Here is a 19712-nt window from a genome sequence, read left to right as displayed (position 1 = left end):
ACCGCCCGCTCTACGTCACGTGCCACCGCCCGTAGCGGCCTCGGCGCCCTCGTCACGCGGGCGGGGCCGGGGCGGCGGCGGCGGCGGCGGGATGGAGGAGGAGGGCGGCTACGGTCAGTGCGGGGCCGGGGGGGGGGGGGAGTTCCGGGGGGCCGGGGCCGGGCCGGGGGCAGCGCCCGGCACCCCGGCGGGCTCTGGGACCCTCACCTGGGCCGGGCCGCGGCGAGTCCCGCGGCCCCGGTCACCCAGCCGTCGGGGGCCGGGGCGAGGGGCCGGGGCGGTCCGTGATCCGCGGGGGGGTCCCCGGTGGGGCGGGGCGGCTCTCCCGGGTGGGCGGGAGTGTTTGGGCCGGGCCGCTCCCAGGTGCAAAACAGGGGTCGAGGGCTCCGGGTCGGGCTGGGGCTTGGGGGTGGCGGGACCCGCGCCCGCAGGTGACAGCGGCTGCTCGCCCACGCGCGGCCGCGGCCTTCGCGGCATCGGCCGGGCGGGGCCGAGGGGGCGGTGGAGGAAGCGCCGGGAGGAAACCGGCACCCGGTGCCCACAGAGAGCGCGGGGAGCGGGGCCCGCCTGCACCCCCGGAGCTCCCGCTTCGCTGGCGGTGCGGCCTCCTCCTTCCCCGGGGCTTAGCCCCAGTGGCCCCGCACAGCCGGCGCCGTACAGCCGGCGCCGTGCTGCTTTGCGGCCACAGCTCGCGAGCTGCCTGCAGCGTGGGACCTGCTGCCTGCAGTGTCAGCGCTGCCGGGCTCTGGGACCTGCTGCCTGCACGCCTTCGCTCCGCTCGCACTTTGTATTCAGCTGCTGCCTCTGAGCACTGAGTTCGGGCTCCGCAGGTCTGCGGGGCAGGCTGGTGTCGGTGGCGTCCGTTGAACATCTTGCAAACCACCCCAGCTCGGGAGCACGTCTGCCTGCCACGGTGTGTGCCCAGGGCCTGCTCTCAGGGTGGGCCGAGTGCGATGAGGTGGCTCAGGGGCTGCAGGTCCCCTCTCTCATGCATGTGCAGATTGCTTCCCTGCTTTCCTCCATCCTCCGTTTCCACGGAGCGTTCCCTCCTGGAGGAGCAGGACCGGGTGGGACGGCGCTGCCTGTGCCTCGACCCTCTGAGGCAGATTGCTGTGGGTTGGCAGGTGGGTTTTCCTTGAGCGAGGACTTTGCTGAGGGGGAGGCTGGAGTCTGTGTGGGAGAGACCTGAAACCAAGGTTCCAATGCTGCGAGCCGTGCTGGTGACCATTCTTCCCGGGAGCTGCTGGTGCTGGTAAAGACACTGCTGCCGGCAGTGCTGGCTCACGGGCCAGCTTCTTGCCTTCCACAGTTGTGCAGTGCAGACGATTAGGAGGCTGCTGTTCCACCCCAGAAGTGACTGTGCTCAGCGGTGGGGAGTTTACTGCATGAGATAAGGTGCAAGCGCCCAGCCCTGCTGGTGCATGGCCCAGCACAGGTGTTGTCGGATGCAGCCCATTAGCGGGAGAGTGCTGTGGGGAATGATTCTGTGAGCAGCTTCTCACTGCTTCCCAGAATCGCCTGGAAGACATCCCAGGTTGTCTGTCAGCATCAGAAATTGCCTGCTCACCACGCCGCGGGAGCCGCAGGGCGGCGCGCAGGACGGGCGGCACAGCCACCTCCAAATCACTGCCGCTGTCCCTGTGGGTGCATCGTGATCTGCAGCTCTCCTGAAGCCCTTGAGCTCTGTTGGTTTCGCAGGGGACGGTCTGCCGAGGCCTCAGCGTGATGGGAGCCCAATGGGGAGGCTCTTGCTGGTGGGATTGTGCTGATGCCAGTGTCTGCCCTGCGATATGAGCCCCTCTAGCTGTCTGCCTCAGCAGAGAGTAAATCCCGGGGCGAGCAGCTGGCGGCACAGATGCGGGCTCCCCCCGCTCCTGCCAGGGCGCAGGGCCACACTCCCACCCCCTTCTCACTGCGGTGAGGCTGAACCCATCCCTAGACCAGAGCTGAGCGCGGTGGTGCAGGTGCAAACGCCTCTGGACAGTGGGGCGGCAGTGCTGGCTCAGCTGCTCCTGCCCCGCCGAGCTGCAGCACTGGTGAGCAGCCTGCCACAGGGAGCACGATCCTGTCTCAGCACCGTGTCCTGAGCTGGGCCCGGTCTCGGCTCAGGCCCAGCCCCGGGGCGAGGGGGATTGGGCAGCGCTGGTAATCCTGCGGGGGATTACTGCTCTCTCTGGCCTGGGGGATTAAGGGATTTCTCTAAGCGGGGCTGGTGCAGCCTCCTGCAAAGCAGCTTGTGCCTGGGGGCGCCTCGCTGTCTGGGGCGGGATGGCCAGTGCCAGGAGGTGGGGTGAGCTGTGCGAGGTTGCAGGAGAACCCTGAAGGGAGGTGGGCTCTCAGGTCCCCCGGCAGGCTGGGGGGGATCCCTGCCTTCTCCCCGTTGCCAGCCAGCACAGCCCTGGTTTGCAGACAGGCCCTGGCAGGCCCCTTGGCAGGGGCTCAGCTGTTCTGGTGGCAGCCTGGGACTGCAGCATGCACCGGTGCACCGAGGGGCACCAGCCTCTTCCCTGGCATGGCGCAGGGGTGAGCCAGCGCGAGTCGCTGGGCTCGGCTGGGGGACAAGCTCTTCTGCAGAGCTCTGGGGCTCCCAGGTCGAAGACATGGGAACGATGCAGGGATGGCACCGGGCTCAGAGAGCAGAGTCAGGGTCTGGGGCCAGTGGGGCTCGGGCAGCATGGCGTTTGGCAGAGGCAGTTAGCCAGTTACTCTCCTGAGATGTTCGGGAGCAGAAGACAATAAGCCGCGTTGCTGACACTCAGCAACTACATGTCAGGGACACAGCATGGCCCGCGTGTCCCCGAGTGGTCGTTTCAGCCCATCTGTGTGCTGGGCCATCACAGCAGGGTCAGGGTCGGAGGGCTCTGGGCCTGAGGGAGGGGGGAGGCTGGTGGGGGGAGGCAGCTCTCCAGGGCCCCGCTTTCCGGCAGGCGGAGGATCGGGGCCCAGAGCCGTGGTTAGCATAACCCCGGGGTGTTTGTAAACACCCCACCTCACCCAGGCAGGGTGTGAGGAACGAGGCAGGTGTCCGGGTCGCTCAGCCAGGGAGGTGCTGCCTGGCCCTGCTTCAAGCCGGCTAGAGCACACACAAGTGCCTTTGCCGCACGGGGGTTTCTCCGGCTGTCGGTCCGGGCCCTGGGCAGACACTCGCCACACCACATGCCCAGCTCAGCCCTGCATCCCCCCAGCCCTTCTTGCCTGCTCTTGTGCCTCCCGGCTGCCGAAGGCCCCCGGTGATGTGGCAACCACCACTTTGGCCCCTGGAAAAGGGGAAGTGGTGCCGAAACCAGAAGGTTGGTCACATCGGTGGCGAGCGCCTGGCTGCCCTCGCAGCCCCGCGAGCTGCCCTTCTCCTTAACCTTTCCTCCCATCTGCAGCTGTGCCGGGAGCCAGGGTCCGCTCCTGCCTGCGAGGGTGGCTTGCTCCCAGGGTGCCCTTCCCTGCTGCCTGCCCCGTCAGGGCTCCTACCTGCCTGGCTCAGGTTTCTCCTAGCTCAGCGCGTCCCAGTGCTTGCTGGCGCAGGTGAACGAAGCTTGCTGGCTCCTGGCAGCCGAGAGCGGGCAGCCAGGCTGTCCACAGGACGCTACCTCATGCCCTGACAGGCTCTCGGGTTTGTTACTCACGGCCGTGCCCTGTGCTTGGGGATCGCTCCTGCTTTGAGGGAAAGAGCTGTCTGTCCGGTTTGGGTTCGCTTGGCGCCCGTGGGGCTAGGGGGATGCAGGTGGAGTGGGGCTGGGGGGCAGGAGGGCTGCGCCTTCCCCCCAGCTCCACAGCTGGCCCAGAGGCTGGGATTCTGGGGCAGGATTGCCCCCCCCAGTTCCTGCTGCAGGAGCCCCCCAGCACCCCAGGACCATGGCAGAGCGGGAGGCACTTCCATTGCCGCCAGGGCATGCCTGGAGCTCAGCCGTCTGACCGGCATCGCCGGGGGGCTGGCAGAAGGTGCAGTGGGCCTGCCCATGCATGGCGCATGGGGCAGGTTCAGCCTGTCAGGGCTGTGCTGGGATCAGCGCCCGGGCCCTGCGCCCCACGAGCGGGGGCTGTGGCAGCACCCCCCGCCTCACCAGAGCCGCGTTGTGTCTCTTGGTGCACCTTCCTTTATGCAGTGCTGGTTGCTACGCGACCGCCGGCTCCTGATGCTTAACGCTCTAATACGGAGGGATAAAACCACTCTAAAAATACCCCACTGCCGGCTCCCCGTGGGGGCAAGGGGGCTGAAGGGGGGCAGGCAGCCTGGGGCGGGGGGGCTGCCGGGGAGTTCCCAAACTCCTCGTCCTCTGAGTGGCTTTTGAGCTGCTGGTCAGTGCATCGGGAGCGGAGCAGGCTGGTGTGCAGGCAGGGAGCGGCGGGGATTGGCTGGGGCTGGCGCGTGGGCTCCTGCAGCTGGAGCTCCCCTGCCAGAGCTGCCTTCCCCAGCTCCAGCCAGAGCGGGGAGTCCGCCAGCTCCCCTGCCTGCAACCTTCCCGCAGGCCCCGGCACCGGGGAGCCTGCCGCCAAGGGGCACAGCACCTGCCAGGCCTCTGCCTGCTCCTGCCTGCCCGGTCGGAGCTGGTGGTGTCCTGCACGGGACCTTCGCAGCATGGGGACAGTCAGTGAGCTCTGCGCCTCCAGTTTCCAGGCCTTCCTCTGCCCCTCAGTGGCCGCCAAGGCAGGTAGGTGCTTCGTGCCCTCCCCTCTGCTCGCTGCAGGGTCCCCGTCCCCCCGGCAGACGTGGCAGTGCCCGAAGCTCCGGCTCCATATGGCTCCTGCCGATAGCGGCACAGAGAGTCCTCGCCGTCTCGCTGCCTCCTTCCCCCGCGCACCACCGGCCTCCACAGGCTCGGGCCTCTGCAAGCGCTGAGCCCCAGCAGGACGGCCAGGCAGTGGGCTGCCTCGCATGGCATTGCCCCGCACCGGTGCCGGGTGCTGCACTGGGACGGGGGGTGCTCAGGAGCTGGCGGTGGTGGCCGGGAGGGTGCGCACAGCCCGGTGCGGCTGTGGCAGGTCCTGCCCCAGCCCCTCGCCCTCCTGCCCTGGGCAGTGGCTCTGCAAGAGCGTGTGGCTGCAAGGGCAGGTCGGGGCAGCGCTCTCCAAACCAGCAACGCCTGCTGCGTTGGGGTTGCTATTGTGGGCTGGCCGCCCGTGTGGGCTGCTGCTGTCTGTGGGTTCCTGCCCACGCGTGGCACTGGAGGTGGCTGTGCCATGGGGCACGGGGCTGCAAGACCTCCTCCGGCCAGCCCTACACCTCTGCCTGAGGCCCAGCACGGTGAATGGTGCGGAGCGCAAGTGAGGTGCCTGCCGGGCGGCACTCCCAGCACCCGCGCGGTGCTTGGTGTGTGTGGACATGGCCGAGCCGGTGCTCGCCCGGCCACACTGTGGGCTGGCGCTCTGTGCACGGGCGGTGCGGGAGCCTAGAGCCGCTGGGGAGCTAGGCAGTGGCTGTGGATGTGGGTTCCCTGCCGGGCTCTGGGCACAGGGAGCGGGCTGACGGGCAGGGCTGCGCTGAAGCAGCACGAGGGCCCTGGCTGGCTCTGGGCTTGGGGCCCAGCTGCCTGGGAGGGTCTTTCCTGGAGCCGCCTGTCCCCGAACCTTTCTCCTGACGCACCTCGATGGGGAAGGATGGGGCTGACGCAACCCAGGATGCGCACGCGGCGCAGTGAAAACAGGATGTGGTGCACTGAGACGGGCAGGAAGTTTCTTGGGGCCCCGCGGGCCCCCCAGCTGTGGGGCATGGCGGGAGCAGGCAGCAGTGGCCTGCAGGAGGGCCCAGCGACAGCCACTGCTGCCACCATGGGCACATCCCCACGGTCTGCCTAAACCCAGTGCCTTTTCCCCTGCGGCACGGCCCGGCACAGGCATGGCTTGGGCCGGCAGGAGGGCTGGGTAGTGGTGCAGCACAGCTGTGGGCCAAAGGACCGACGCAAGGCTTCCAAAGCCCTTCTTCCCCTTGCTCCGTAGCCGGCGTTCTGGGTACTGTTTCTCTATCTCGTGCTGCCGAGCAGGATTTAGCTGAGTCAAGGCAGCCGAGGCTCATGTGGCCTCTCCAGGCAGCTGACAGCGGGACGGGGACGTGCTGGGGGTTTGCTACCGCTGCAGGCGCAGCCCCGCAGGCCCCAGATTCTGCCGCACAGTGGTCCCGTACAGAGCAGTGGGGTCTGTACAGGGACTCCGGAGCAAGGGGGCTAGATAGTGGGGAGCAACTTCCCATGGGGACCAGCATCGCTCCTGGCCCTGCTCCTGGTCCCAGTTCTGGTCCCGTCCGGCCGTGTGAGCTGCCATGGAGTCTGCAGAGGGCTGCAGGGACCGCTGGTGCCTCCTGGTCCTGCCTGGGGCTCGGTCCTTAGAGCCTGCGCAGGACCTGGACCTGCAGTGGGGGGTCTGGCGGAGCTGGAGGGGGAGCTGCGGGGCAGGGCTGGGGGTCCGCTGGGGTGGAGGGCCCCAGCTGGTGGAGGGGAGGGGACCCCAGCATTGCCACAGCGAGCTCAAGATGTGCCGGGTCGAGTGTCCTGGGCAGCCCCCAAGGAAGGAAGGGCTGGGCCAGCCCTCAGTGCCTGTGTGGCAGGGACACCAACACATCATGTCCCCCGACCCTGGGGCCGAGGATGGGGAGCAGGGCCCTGGCTGCCCCGTTTCCCCACCCAGCCGGGAGCAGAGGAGTTAAGGTGCTGGCGGCCGTGGGCTCCTTGCGGCAGGAACAGGGTGTTGCTGGTGCCGGCTCTTGGCGAGGCCAGGATGACGCCCAGGCAGCCCCGGAGCTCATTGGCCCGGCACGGCCCTGACTCACCCTGGGAAGCACCGGGGTGGGCAGGTGTCTGCGCCCCAAAACAGCACCTCTCTGGAGCTGCGGGCAGCGTGGGCACAGCCGACGGAGCCGGCCTGCCAAGATGGTGCTCAGGGCGGAGGGCAGTGGTGAGCTCAGCCCGGGGACACGGGGAGGCCGGTGGGGCCGGGGTGAGGAGAGGCAGGCAGGCGGCTCCGCGTCTGCCCCACTCCCGTGCCACTGGCCCTGCCTGCTTGTCTCGGGGCAGTGGGGTAGGAAGGAGCACAGGGGGCGAGCGTGGCCTCTGCGCGTCACGGGGGGCTTTGCTCTGTGCCGGGCACGGTGGGAGTTCGGGATGTGCTGCTGCTCCTGCTCCCAGCTGCTGCAGGCCCCAGTGACCTTGGAGCCCAGGACAGACAGACAAATCCCACCAGTGCCCCTTGCTGCCCTCCTGCCACCGGTGCGCAGGGTCCTTGGGCTCAGCTGTCAGCAGCAGGAGCTGCGGGAGCCCCTGTACCCCCTGCACTGGGGCCTCATGCTGGCGGGGAGCAGGCACCAGCCCTGGGATCCCCACAGTCCCACGGGTCGCTGTGCCCCAATTCCTGTGCCGGGATGAAGCTGGGGCAGCGAGCGCCTGTTCTGGCCTCCCCGTCTCTGCAGCCCATGGCAAGGCACGCCGACCTCTTGGGAGCCGTTCGGGCTTCGCTCGGTGCTGCGGGGCGGGTGCTGTGCAGAGTGCCGGGGAAGGGTTAACGCCCTCTTCCTTCCCCAGAAAAGCTCTTGCGTCTGGGGTTTCTCTTCCTCTGGCTGCTGCTGACATGGCTGGGCTGGTGTCATGAGTGCTCACCCTCCGCCGCAGCAGCGTGGGTGGGGAGGGACCTTCCCCAGCTCCGGCACAGACCCGCTATACTGCAGCCTCTCATTCTCTGCTGCGCCTGCCCCAGGGCCTGCTGAGACCCCTGCCCGCTCGCAGGTGGGCAGGGGGAGGTAAAGCTGTTCCTGCTGGGGCTCCCTTGCTGCTCAGCTGAGTGCCAGTGGGTCCCTTTGCTGGCTCCAGCCTCCCACCCTTGGTCGGCTCGCTTTGGGGCAGGTCCAACCTTGGCACCGAATTTCACCTCCCCTAGGGCCGCGGCCGGGCAGGAGTGTCCTGTGGTGTGGACTGCAGCCCATGGATTTAGGGGGTTTTGTGTCTGGCAATGGGTGTGCGATGCAGCTTGGCCCTCCCGCAGCAAGCCTGGGCTTGCTGGGTGCCCTGGGCGCCGGGCAGGAGGGGCCGAGCGCCTGTGGGAACGGCACTGGGGTACAGGAAAGGTGCTTGGATGTATCGATAAGGCAAGGCCTCTGGTTTAAGTTTAAATAACTTTTAACCTGGTGCCATGAGCCGGGTTGTCTGGTTCATACTTCCTAGCGTTGGAGACTGAAAATATTGGGAAGTGTTGCCGTCGCGTCTGGAGGGATGGTGTCGCAAGCCGAGGCTGCCACTGACCTTGGCAGTGGGGGATTTTTGCGAAGGAGGAAGCTCGTCAGAAAGCCCGAGCGGAGCCAGGGAAGTGCTGAGTTCAGAGATTTGGTTTGCATGGTCGCGATCGCCCCAGGGGCGCATGCAGCTCCTATGGAGGAGGCAGCAGCTCGGGGAGAAATGATACGCGGTTGAGGACGGTGCTGGCATGTGGCGACCCTGGGCGCTGGTGCGGGGCAGGCGGCCACACTGGGGATGCTCCGGGTGAGTCCGGGCTGGTGGCAGTGGTGGCCTGGAGACCACAGCCGTGGTGGCACATGGGGCCTCAATGGAACGGAGCGGTAATGTTTGGGGAAGGAGAGGACGGGGCAGCCCTGCCACGCGCTTGTCCCCAGCACCCCCGGGCAGGAGGCGGCGCGAGGGCCGAGCTGGTGGATGCTGCTGCCGCCTCCCTCGGGAACGGCACCCTGGAGGGACAGTGCTTTGGTGTTTTCACGGGCGGCCTTGGTGTGGCATGCAAGGGAGCTGCTGGAACCTGCTGGCAGAGGTGGGAGGCACAGGTGGTAGATGAGGGCCAGGAGTGCTGCGGGAAGAGTGGGTGACCTTGGGGACAGGAGGGAACAGAAACGGGATGCCGTGTCATTGTGGAATGGGACATCACGCACTGGGGAGCACCAGGAATGTCCCGGGAGTTGGGGGGCTTGGGAGCAAGGAGGGGCGTGCAGTGGCCCCGGGCTTGAGCCTTGGGGATGGTGTTGGGGAGGGGCTGCCTGGCTCCTGTGAGGCGACAGGGAGGTGTAGATGGCATGGCGCATGGGCAAGGTTTGTCTGGAGAGTGTCCCAACTCTGGGCCCTGGCTCAGAAGGACGGATCCAGTGCAGAGGGTGCTGCAAGGGCAGCCAGGAGCTGGTTTTCTCCCGGGCTGGCCCGGTGCGGCAGAGCAACCCGTGGGGCTCCAGTACCGTGGGGCACAGCAGAGCCGCCTAGTCACGGCAGGGACTGGGACAGGCACCGGCACCAGCCCGGCTGGGCTACAGCAGAGTTAAACTGGACTTGGCAGGGTGGTAGGGCCAGGGGGAGGAGTGCTGGAGCCGGCCCAGGGGCCATGCTGGTCCTCACTGCCCTCCCTGCCTGTCCGCTATAGGCTGAGTCAGCAGGAACTGGTGGTGCCCAGCTCCCCCGCTGCAGCCGTGGCCCAGCGGGGCGATGTCCCGGCTCTCACATTCCTCGCGTGCCGTTGGTGGCACTTGGCTGCTGAGCGGGACCAGGGGCACTGCTCACCAGCCCAGCGCCTCCAGGCACCCGGCAGCTCCACGTCCCACGAGCCTGGGCTGCCGGGCAGGAGCAGGGCTGTGCCTGGAGCCTGGCGGGGATGATTCCCACGGCCGCATCTTCTGACCTGACCATGTCTCCGCTCAGTGCCCAGTGACCTGACCCCTGAGGAGTGCCAGGAGCTGGAGAACATCCGCCGCCGCAAGCAGGAGCTGCTGGCTGACATACAGGTGTGATGCTGAGGGCCACCACCCGCACGCACACTCCCCCCTGTCCTGGATGTGGCAGCCTCTTGCTCGGGGCTGTCCCCTGTGGCAGGGGACAATCTCCCTGCCTGTGTCACGGGTCCCTGCAGCCCCATCCAGGGTCCCTCGCCCTGCTGCTGGGAACAGGGAGGGTGGCCCAGGTAAGGTGGGGAGAAGAGGCTGCCCTGGCCAGGGCTGTCTGTAATGGCTGGGGTATTGGGGTGCCGTGCCCCAGACCCACAGAGCCTGTGCAGGAGCCGGCCCAGTCAGGGCCATGAGTTGGGTGTGTGCTCCTGTCCCCTTTCCTCGCTAGCCCCCCTCTCCTTGTGGCCTGTGGGGACTCTCGTGGACCTTCTGGGGTAGTGGATCGGAGCTGCTGGAACCGCAGGGCAAGACAAGCTGGGCCCGCAGGGCAGATGCCAGTGGCTGCTGCAGGGACCCCGTGATCTGCTGCCCCACTGCCCGATAGCACTGCCCCTGCGGGACCCCGGGGCGGGGGAGAGGGTCCCAGCAGGGGACGTGGGCCTGGGCTGGCAGCCGGCCTGCCGTGCTGGGCCGAGGCAGCCGCGGCTTTTCCTTCACCCCGCAGAGCTCTGGGCCGTGTGCTTGTGCCATTCCCCGCGGCCCGGGGCACCGGCGTCTCCGTGCCAGCCCCTCCCTGGCACGGGCAGGGACCGTGTCGCTGGGCCAGGCCACTGGCAAGCGACTGCGAGGTCAGTGCTCATCTGGGACACTCGTCAGTCATGTCCCTGATTAAGGCAGCAGTCTAATTACTGCCATATGCTGGGCATGATCTAAAGGGATTAGGGGGTAATTTTGTGAACCTCTGAATCTCTTCCTTCCTGCACGCTCGGAGCATGGCGATGCTGCAGGGGGATTAGTGGGTGCAGCCAGCCCCCTCTGTGAGTGCCCCCCAAGCTGGTTCAGCCCCAGGACAGCACTCGGGGTGGGAAGGAGGGAAGGAAGGAGGGGCTGCCGGGGCCTCCTGCAGGAATGACCCCAGGACTAGCGTCAGGGCTGGGGGCCTGGAGGGTTTGGGAGGGAGGAAGGGAGGGAGGCACCTCCTGTCTCAGTGCGCTCTCTCCCCTCAGCGGCTGAAAGATGAGATAGCAGAAGTGACGAATGAGATCGAGAACTTGGGGTCCACGGAGGAGAGGTGAGTCCTCTGCTGTTGCGGGAGCCCAGGGCCCCCGCTGAGCCCCCTCCCCTGCAGCGAGGCCGGCCCTGAACGCCGGCTCACTCGCACCGTGTGGGAGCCGTGGGCAGCTGAGCGGTGCAGCCCCATCCCGTGGGTGCTCATGCGGGCGGCTTTCCCAGGCACTCTGAATTCCTTGGAGCGGTAGCAGGATCCCAGTCTGAACTGCTGCTCCAAAGGTCTGTTTTTCCAAGCCTCAGCCCCTCTGTCTGGCCATAGTGACTGTCGGACTTTGTTATTCTGAGCTGGCGCAGGCAGTGCCAGCCTGGGATTAGGGAGTCCCGGCAGCCGACGGGAGCTGACTCCCAGCATCGTTTCCAATCACCCACTGGGGCATGAAGGCTGTCACCCTCATGCCGGCCCCACTGGGGCCTGAAGGCTGCTCTCCCCGCTGCACCCAACTTGCCCTAGCCTCCCCCCATGCAGAGGTGACCTGCCGGGATGCTGTACCCGGCACCCCTTCTGCATGGCGTGACCCCGTGGATGGGGCATGGCAGCTCCTCTTTGTTCTGGGGCCCGGCAGGCCGAGAGCAGCCCCATACTGCTCTGCCACGGAGCAGGGCAGAGACGTGGAGCAGTGTGCCAGCTTCGCCCCTTGCAGGTTCGATGCAGGGGAGCTGGCCCGGTCAAAGTTGCTTGGCTCCTGTTCGGTCCAGGCTGACCCCTCCCCGCAGTGCTCTGCCTGAGGGGCGAGGCGGCGGGCAGGAGGCAGCCAGGTCCCTCCTGGGCGCTCAGAGCTGCTTTGTGCCTTGCAGGAAAAACATGCAGAGGAACAAGCAGGTGGCCATGGGGAGGAAGAAGTTCAACATGGATCCCAAGAAGGTACTGCGGGGTGGGCTGGGCAGGGAGCGGGGCAGTTCACCAGCCCGTATGGGGCCGTGCTGGGCTCTGCCACCTCACAGTCCAGGTGCCTGGCCACCCGCTGGCACGAGGTGCCTGCCCCCCAGAGGGCAGAGCCAGCACCCAGGGCAGGGTCTGGGGAGGCAGCAGGCAGGCTGGTGGGGTCAGCAGCAAGCCCCAGAGCAACACCTCTTGCACCTCTCCAGGGCATCCAGTTCCTGATTGAAAATGACCTGCTGAAGAACACGTGCGAGGATATCGCTCAGTTCCTTTACAAGGGAGAGGGCCTCAACAAGACAGCCATCGGTGACTACCTGGGCGAGAGGTGCGCTGGCCTGGGGCGGCTCGGGTCTCCTGAGAGTGCCCAGGGCTCTCACCACCTGAGAGATGGGACACTGCAGTACTTTGAGCTTACAGGGCAGTTGAGTGGGGGTACACGGGGGGCTGGGCACCCTGAGTGCTAGGGCCAGCTGGGGGGCTGTTCGATCCATGGCTGGCACTCGAGAGGCCGGTGTGTGCAAACCAGCCGAGGACTCGAGTCGGGGGGTAGCTGCAGGTTTCCCCCCACAAATGAGCAGAGCCTGGAGCAGGGAAACATGGGGCTGCTTGGCAGTCACAGGACTTGCTGATCATGCATCCCTCGTGCTCTGGCTTTGTTCCCGCAGGGACGAGTTCAACATCCAAGTCCTGCATGCCTTCGTGGAGCTGCATGAGTTCACTGACCTCAACCTCGTGCAGGCCCTGCGGTGAGCGAAGGGGGCCAGGAGCTGAGCCGTGTCACATCGGGGAGACGGGCAGCGGGCTGGCGGGGGGCCGTAGCGACGTGAGCATGGCCGGAGGGCCTCTGGAGCCCCTAAAGCAGCGCGACGCCTCGCTCTTCGCAGGCAGTTCCTGTGGAGCTTCCGGCTGCCCGGGGAGGCACAGAAGATCGACCGGATGATGGAGGCCTTTGCCCAGCGGTACTGCCAGTGCAACCCCGGCGTCTTCCAGTCCACAGGTGAGCGCCTGTCCCGGCCCCTCTGCCCAGCCATCCTGCCTTGCAGCTGACTTCCCCTCTGCCCCTGTAGACACCTGCTACGTGCTCTCCTTCGCTATCATCATGCTGAACACCAGCCTGCACAACCCCAACGTCAAGGACAAACCCACGGCGGAGCGCTTCATCGCCATGAACCGTGGCATCAATGATGGGGGGGACCTACCCGAGGAGCTGCTGCGGGTGAGGGACAGGATGCGGAGGGGCCGGGGCTGGGCTGCGGAGCTGGCCTCCCGCAGGGCTCCCAGGCGGATCAGAGATAACGCCGTATGTCATTGTACCAGAATCTCTATGAGAGCATCAAGAACGAACCCTTCAAAATCCCTGAGGACGATGGCAATGACCTCACCCACACTTTCTTCAACCCTGACCGGGAGGGCTGGCTCCTGAAGCTAGGTGAGTGCTGGCAGCGGGGCAGAAGTGGCCCGGGGAAGAGCTGGGCCATGGGTGTGATGCCCCTGGGCTGCGTGCAGCTCACCTGCTGGCCTGGCTCCTTGGAGCGTGGTCCTGTGGAGGGGCGAGAGGCTGGAGATGGGGGCACAGCCCCCGTGGGGAAGGTGTCTGTAGGTCCAGCAGCCCTCTATCTTCCCTGGGCTGGTCAACAGAAGTGGACTTACAGCTGATGCGGCTGGGTGGGCTTCCCAGGGGAGTCTGCCTCTAGGTTGGGCAAGCCCTGGGGTGCAGACTGGTTCCTGGGGTCCGGTGTCGGAGCACAGAGACCATGAGGCCCTTCTCATCACCGAGTCACAGCACGTGATGGAGCAGGCCCCCGGGAGCGAGCGGCGAGCTGCCCCAGGCTGCGTGCGTCCCCCCCATGCCACAGACTGGTCCCTGCCTCACCTTCCCACAGCATTATCACCTCCGCATCCCAGCTCCACATGCAGGCAGCGTGCATGGCATCCCCGCGGCCCCGCTGCATAGCCCGGCTCTCGAGGCCGGCAAGCCCGCTCCACGCCCTGGCTCCTGTGGCTTCTCCTCTGGCAGCTCTGGGGAATCCTCTGCCCGGGTTAAGCAAGGGAGGATGACGGGGTGCTGGCAGGAGCAGGGTCTGGTGGGGGCCTTTCCCTGGGGCTCTTGCTGGGGTTGGGACTCTGTCCTCTCACCGGGGGTGTTTCTGCCGTATTGCCACCCCCTCGGGATGGGAGAGGGGCCTCACCCCTCCACTGTGCCCTGACCGGTGCAGAACCTTTCCCTGTGGCTGAGGAAGGGCCATCTGCCCCCCGGCTCTGGGGTGGGGGGACTCAAGGGAGAGCCCCAGACGTGCCTCTCCTGTCCCTGAGCAAGCCCAGCGCCCCGCTGGCAGAAGGGCCCCGTGCACGGCAGGTCGGCACCTGCCACCATTGGCAGCTGGGTGTGCAGAAAGGTGGCAGAGCGGCCATGGGCCCCAGCCCGGCTGCCGCATCTCAGCCCACTCGTGGAGCAGGGAGGGACCCCACAGGGAGGCCACAAGGTGGGGGGAGCCAGGCCCTGCACCCCCCTAGCCAAGGAGATACATCTCACAGAGCCACAGCGAGCCAGGGCAGGTTGGCCCCCGCAGCGGTGCCACCGGCCCAGCCCCTCACGGCTTCCCTGCTGCAGCCCTGCGCCACTGACCCGCGTGGGGCAAGGGGGGTTCTTTGGGGTTTCCTCTTTTTATTTTTTTTCCTTTTTTTTTAATTTTATTTTCTCCCTCATTTGTATGTTTCCATGATTTTGGCTCTTCCTTTCCTTGCCCCCAACTCCAGGAGGTACGTACCCCTCTCCCTGCTCTGCTCACGCCGCTGGGGCTTTGTTTCCTTTTCGTTTTTAATTGCTGGTGATTAGTCTCATTGCTGCTGCTGCTAACCACCCGCACCGCCCCAGGGACCTCGCCTGCCAAGGGGACAGCCCCGCTCCCAACGCCACCAGGGCAGGGATGCAGGGTACTGGCCCCGCCGATGCCAAACGCTCCCCAAGGCCTGCCGGCCCCCTCCGCTGCCCCGGTGCACCCCACAGCCCGGGGACAGACAGGGTTGCAGCCACTGGCGGGGGCTGCCCGCCTATCCGTGCTTCACCATGTTCGCAGGCAGCTCAGCCTAGCCACAGTGGGTCTTTGCCTCTGGCACCACGAGGGATGGGGATGGGTTTGGGGTGCCTTCGGGAAAGGGCCCAGCCTGTGCACAGGGGGTCAGGGGGTGCTGAGTGCCTGGAGCTGGATGGGAGCAGGGAGCAGGCAGGAGCCATCCGTGCGGTGCCCTGTGCTGCGGCGGGGGCTCGTAGCATTCCCTGTGCTGGGTGCTGGCACTGCCCTGGCTCCACCACCTGCAGCCCTGGCGTGCTGGGCAGCGTCGGTGCTCCCCCCTGGGGCTGCCCTGGCCCTCGGTCCTGACCCCGCAGAGCCCTGCACCCCTGCGGGCCCTAAACCCTGGGCTCCTCCTGCACTCCCTGTGCTGCGGGACCCTGCCCTGGCATGTGGCCTCTTCCCACCCGCAGCCCCAGGAGAGGAGGTGGCCCTGGGGAGGGCTGGGGGCTGGAGAGGGTCAAGGCCTGGGTTTTGGGGTGGGCTTGGCTGGAGGGAGGCAGAGGGGGTTTCTCCTCTAGGAAATGCTGGCCCCAGCCTGGCTCTGGGGCAGACACTGGGGTGGACGGCCAGCTGGCATGGGGGAGCAGCGAAGCACGGGGCCTTCCTGGTGGGGTGGGGGGGAATGAGCACGGCCCCCAACGCACACAGTGCCTCCTCGCATCCGCGCCAGCCCTGAGCAGCACGGCCTGGGTGCTCGTCCCACGGTGGCAGCACATCCGGCACCGCTGCGATGGCCAGAGCGGTGGAGGGGGAGCCGGGCCCAGGGGTGAGCAGTCCTTGAGCTCAGGGCAGTGGTGGTTGTGAAACTCCCTCCAACCAAAAGTCTGCAAGCCGTGGCCTGGTCTTGTGCCTTGCCCCGGCACCGGGCTGTGCTGGCCAGGACGCAGCAGGACCATGGTCAGTGTGAATAGAAAGGCCCTGCATCCCCCCGAGAGCTGCCTGGCTGCAGCATCCTCTGGCCACACTGAATCAGTGTTTTGGGTGGGAGTGGGCACAGTGCTCCCGGCCCAGCCCCCCCGCCACCCTCCACCTCCATCCTCATCTGTCTGCTTTCCGCTCCTGCTCGTGCTCTGCCCGGCGTGGTGTGTGCTGCCTGCTGCTGCTGTGTCCGGCGCCCACCGGGCTGCCTGGCTCTGCTTGTGCCCCGGCGCCCGGTGCTTGTCTGTGTGTGTCTGCGTGGGCTCCAGCTCTGCCGTAGCCTCCATGTGCCACGAGCCTCCAGGCGTGTGCCCCGGCCGCGCTCTGCCAGGGCTGCACCCAACCTGCCCCTCTCTGCTCCCAGGAGGCAGGGTGAAGACGTGGAAGCGACGTTGGTTCATCCTGACCGACAACTGCCTCTACTACTTCGAGTACACGACGGTCAGTGACCTTTGCTCGGGGTATGCTGAGCCGGGGCAGGGAAGGGTACCGGATCCAGCCTGGTGCTCATCTGCCTACATGGCACAGACCGGGCACAGCATCCCGGCGCGGGGCTGGCAGCCTGCCTTCTGCCATGCTGGGGTGCCGGTGACTGTAGGGGTGCGGGACTCGACCCTCAGGCTGGGCAGCACTAGATGCTTCTGCAGAGGGGTGTTGGGGATAGAGGTGTTTCCAGCATCCAGCCCTGCCTGGGGCATGCGGGTGGGGTTTGGAGGTCTCCAGCCTGCAGCTAAAGCCTCTGCTTGGTCCCACCAGGATAAAGAGCCTCGTGGCATCATTCCTCTGGAGAACCTGAGCATCCGCGAGGTGGAGGACTCAAAGAAGCCGGTGAGTGCCGTGGCAGGGCCACCCGGGGCTGGAGGGGCAGCCCTGGTGCTTTGGAGGGGGCAGGAGCAGGGCAGGGAAAGCCGGGAGGTGCTGCAGCCCCCGAGGGATGTCCCTGGGAGAGGCAGGAGGGCCCCGCAGCAGTCGCTGCCTCCACCCATCACAGCAGCCGGGTGCAGACCTGGGGTCGGTCACTGCAGTGTCCAGGGCAGGTGGCAGAGCACTCCTGGAGGCCATGGGGTGACGGTCGCAGCATGTCCATCCCTCTCTGCTGCATTGGGGGTAGCTGCGCCAGAGGAGTGCCTACGTCCTCGGTGCTCCGCCTCGTCCCTCCCAGCCTGGGGTCCCCTTTGGAAGTGGGGGCTGCCTCTGAACGGTCTCCTCCCTCCCAGAACTGCTTTGAGCTCTACATCCCTGACAACAAGGACCAGGTGATCAAGGCCTGCAAGACGGAGGCGGATGGGCGGGTGGTGGAGGGGAACCACACGGTGTACCGCATCTCCGCCCCCACGCCCGAGGAGAAGGAGGAGTGGATCAAGTGCATCAAGTGAGTGCTCGGAGGAGCGAGTGGAGTGGCAGGATGCTGGGCAGGGGCACGGTGCTTGGCAGGGGCACAGTGGGGACCTGTCTGCTGCGCTTGAGGTGGGCAGTGCTTCTTGGGGTACCCTGCAAGGATGGGGGGGAATGGGCTTTCCCGGGGGCGCAAAGGGACCTGCCCAAGGCCCTGCCAGGCAGGTCAGACCCAACCCTACAGCATTTTTCACCTGGCTGTACAGCTAACCCGAACCCTCGTTCCCCCTGCCAGGGCAGCGATCAGCCGGGACCCTTTCTACGAGATGCTGGCTGCCAGGAAGAAGAAGGTGTCCTCCACCAAGAGACACTAGCAGCCTCCACTGGCCCTGCGAGGCTGGCGTGCCCCCAGCAGGCCGAGCGTCTCCCCTCCCCAGAGGGCTGCGGGGCTGGGGCCACGCTGCAGCCTGGCCCTTGGGGCCCAGGGCCCAGCTTCAGCTTCGCAGTTTCTTCACCGTGGGGAGAGGGAGAGGGCACCGGCATCTCAGTGGCTCTGGCTCCCCCATCACTGCCTCATCTCCAGGACAGCATCTTCACGGGCTGGAGCTGGGACAGCAACACCCCTGCGCGCAGGAAGCCCCGTCCTGTCCTGGGCTCGGCTGCAGGATGGGAAGTGCCGTGTGTGGGTACCGTCCTCCCCTCCTGCCTTGGCCAGCCGGGGCTGGACAGCGGGGCACCATGGGCACCCTCCCTGCTCCCAATCCCCCTAGCAAGCGTGCAGCTGCACATGCTGCTGGGTCCCCCCCAGCACCCATGTCCTAAAGCATTTAGGGTGTCCCCTTGGGAAGGTGGTTAGCAGCTGGTGGTCTCAGGGTGCTGCAGGCGCCGGGGTGAAGCGTGGCAGCCCCAGGGCGGCAGGGGGGTAGCCCCGCGGAGGCACGACTCCTGGCCCTCGTTGTAGCGGGTCTGGGTCTGTCCTGAGCTTCCCCACACTGCTGCCTTGGACCCTCCCAGCTGTCACCTGCACCGGGGGACAGGGAGGGCTGAGGGGCAGGGGGTTGTCACCGTCACGGTGTGCAGTGGTGCCACATGGGGCACCGTGGGGTGCTGGAGCCCGGATGAGGGCTCTGGTCTGGCAGCACCGGGTGGCATTGCCCCTGGCACGTCCTTGCATTGCAGTTCCCTCGGCGAGGCGCAGGGGAGGCCATGCCAGGGGTGGCCATTGTCTCCTCGAGCAGGAGCCCTCGCTCCCAAGCGGGTGGTGGGACGTGCGCGGAGCCTGCGCCAGGGATGGCTGCTGTCGAGGGGGTCCAGCCAGGCGGGGGGCTGCAGCCCCCCTGCCTCTGCCTTGCAAACAGCTGTGTCTTGTCCTGTTCCCCTGGCCACTGCGCATGGTCTGGAGAGAGGCGCCTGGATCAGTATTAGTCTATTTATCAGAGGTGTAAATACTCCTGTATAGTTTTCTCCTTTTAGATTATTTTGTATGTCAGGTCATTCTGTGCAGAGGCCTCTCTGGAGGGCCGGGGGTGGCAGGATTTTTTATCCTAACCTTTTTTTTTTTTTTTTTGCCACGGCCTTGTAAACTAGTGCTGAGGATCTGCAGCAAATAAACACCGAACCGCGCTCAGCCTTGGTCTCCTGTGGTCTGTGTGTGCGGCACGGGACGGGCAGGAGTCCCCGGCCCCCCACCACCAGCCTCTGTCTTGTGCCCCGGCTTTGCAACTGTGTTCGTGCTTCTCCCAGCCCCAAGATTTCGGTGCTCAGCTGCACAGCGATGCCATGTTGGATGAAGCTGGCAATGCTGTGGCCAACATGGTCCTGGTTTGAGTCTCTGCCTGTTCCTGTTCAAGGCCTCTCATTTCTCGGTGCGCTGGGAGGTGTTTGTGTGCCTTGTGCCCTCGCCAGCTCCCCTCAGCCGCCAGGAGGGTTCCCTGGGGACCTTGCCGCAAGGCGGGGGGCGGGGCGAGCCGGGTCGGGATGGGTTCTGGTCCTGCATCCTGCGTGCCACCTGTCCGGTGTGCCGTGGGGCTGGCACCGAGCTTGGCTGGGCCGGGGGCAGCTGCCTACCTGCAGGGACCTACAGGCTGGACCGTGCAGGGCTGGACCCCCAGCTGCACAGCGGTGCACACTGCACCGGTGTGAGGGGCTTGAGACATGGGGGTGGTGGGGCACCCCCTCGGGTACCCCCCGCTCACATCCCAGCTCTCGTCTGGCAGCTGCGGGATGGCCGAGCACTGTGGAGGGGATGGGCCCTGCCCTGCCTGTGACAGGGACTTGAGGGGGGAACGGCTGCACCAGCCCTGGTCCTGTGCTGGGCTCTGCGGTATCAAACCTCCCCCGGGTGGTACCAGCTGTAAATGGGAATGTGATTGAAAGCAAGTCAGGGCCAAGGGTGAGCTGGGAGCCATAGAGCCCATGCTGGCCATGCTGGGGCTGGGGGAGGCTGGTCCAGCCGCCTGCATACTTGTGCAGAGACCCAGGCCATGGTGGGGAGCCTGGCAGAGCCGGGGGCAGCCGCCACCACAGACCCTGCCCACCTTGGACAGGGCAGCCCTTGGCACCGCGTCGTGAGCCTGGCTAGGGTGGTGGGTGCGCGGGCAAACAGCCCTGGCCAAGGGACGCCAGGCAGGGACGCTGTGGG

General features: G+C 66.6%; 1 protein-coding gene across 4 annotated transcripts; it reads left to right on the top strand.

Annotated features, from left to right (window-relative positions):
- Positions 1-31: 31 nt before the first annotated feature.
- Positions 32-18698, top strand: CYTH1 (cytohesin 1). 4 transcript variants are annotated; one of them, XM_075169277.1, is made up of 13 exons: positions 32-113; positions 9612-9694; positions 10801-10865; positions 11660-11726; positions 11951-12069; positions 12410-12490; positions 12629-12741; positions 12812-12960; positions 13062-13173; positions 16101-16177; positions 16493-16564; positions 16954-17108; positions 17367-18698. In XM_075169277.1, exons 1-13 carry the CDS (start codon positions 92-94, stop codon positions 17443-17445), a joined length of 1194 nt encoding a protein of 397 aa, XP_075025378.1. In that variant the 5' UTR covers positions 32-91; the 3' UTR covers positions 17446-18698. The 4 variants fall into 4 exon arrangements, with proteins under 4 accessions (XP_075025378.1, XP_075025377.1, XP_075025380.1 ...); XM_075169276.1 differs by lacking the exon at positions 32-113 and adding an exon at positions 6804-6882; XM_075169279.1 differs by lacking the exon at positions 32-113 and adding an exon at positions 8434-8456 and having other exon boundaries at positions 13062-13174; positions 16099-16177.
- Positions 18699-19712: the final 1014 nt, after the last annotated feature.

The sequence above is a fragment of the Calonectris borealis genome, chromosome 20 (genome assembly GCF_964195595.1).
Source record: "Calonectris borealis chromosome 20, bCalBor7.hap1.2, whole genome shotgun sequence".
Classification (NCBI taxonomy): Eukaryota; Metazoa; Chordata; class Aves; order Procellariiformes; family Procellariidae; genus Calonectris; species Calonectris borealis.
This window is presented reverse-complemented; position numbering and strand designations above follow the sequence as displayed.

What these genes read in the sequence shown, in the direction of transcription:
- CYTH1 (XM_075169276.1), top strand. Translation starts at nt 6,858, where the DNA reads ATGGTGCTCAGGGCGGAGGGCAGTG. An exon ending in TACCCGAGGAGCTGCTGCGG is followed by an intron (nt 12,961 to 13,061) that starts GTGAGGGACAGG and finishes TCATTGTACCAG; the next exon opens with AATCTCTATGAGAGCATCAA. An exon ending in GGGCTGGCTCCTGAAGCTAG is followed by an intron (nt 13,174 to 16,100) that starts GTGAGTGCTGGC and finishes CTCTGCTCCCAG; the next exon opens with GAGGCAGGGTGAAGACGTGG.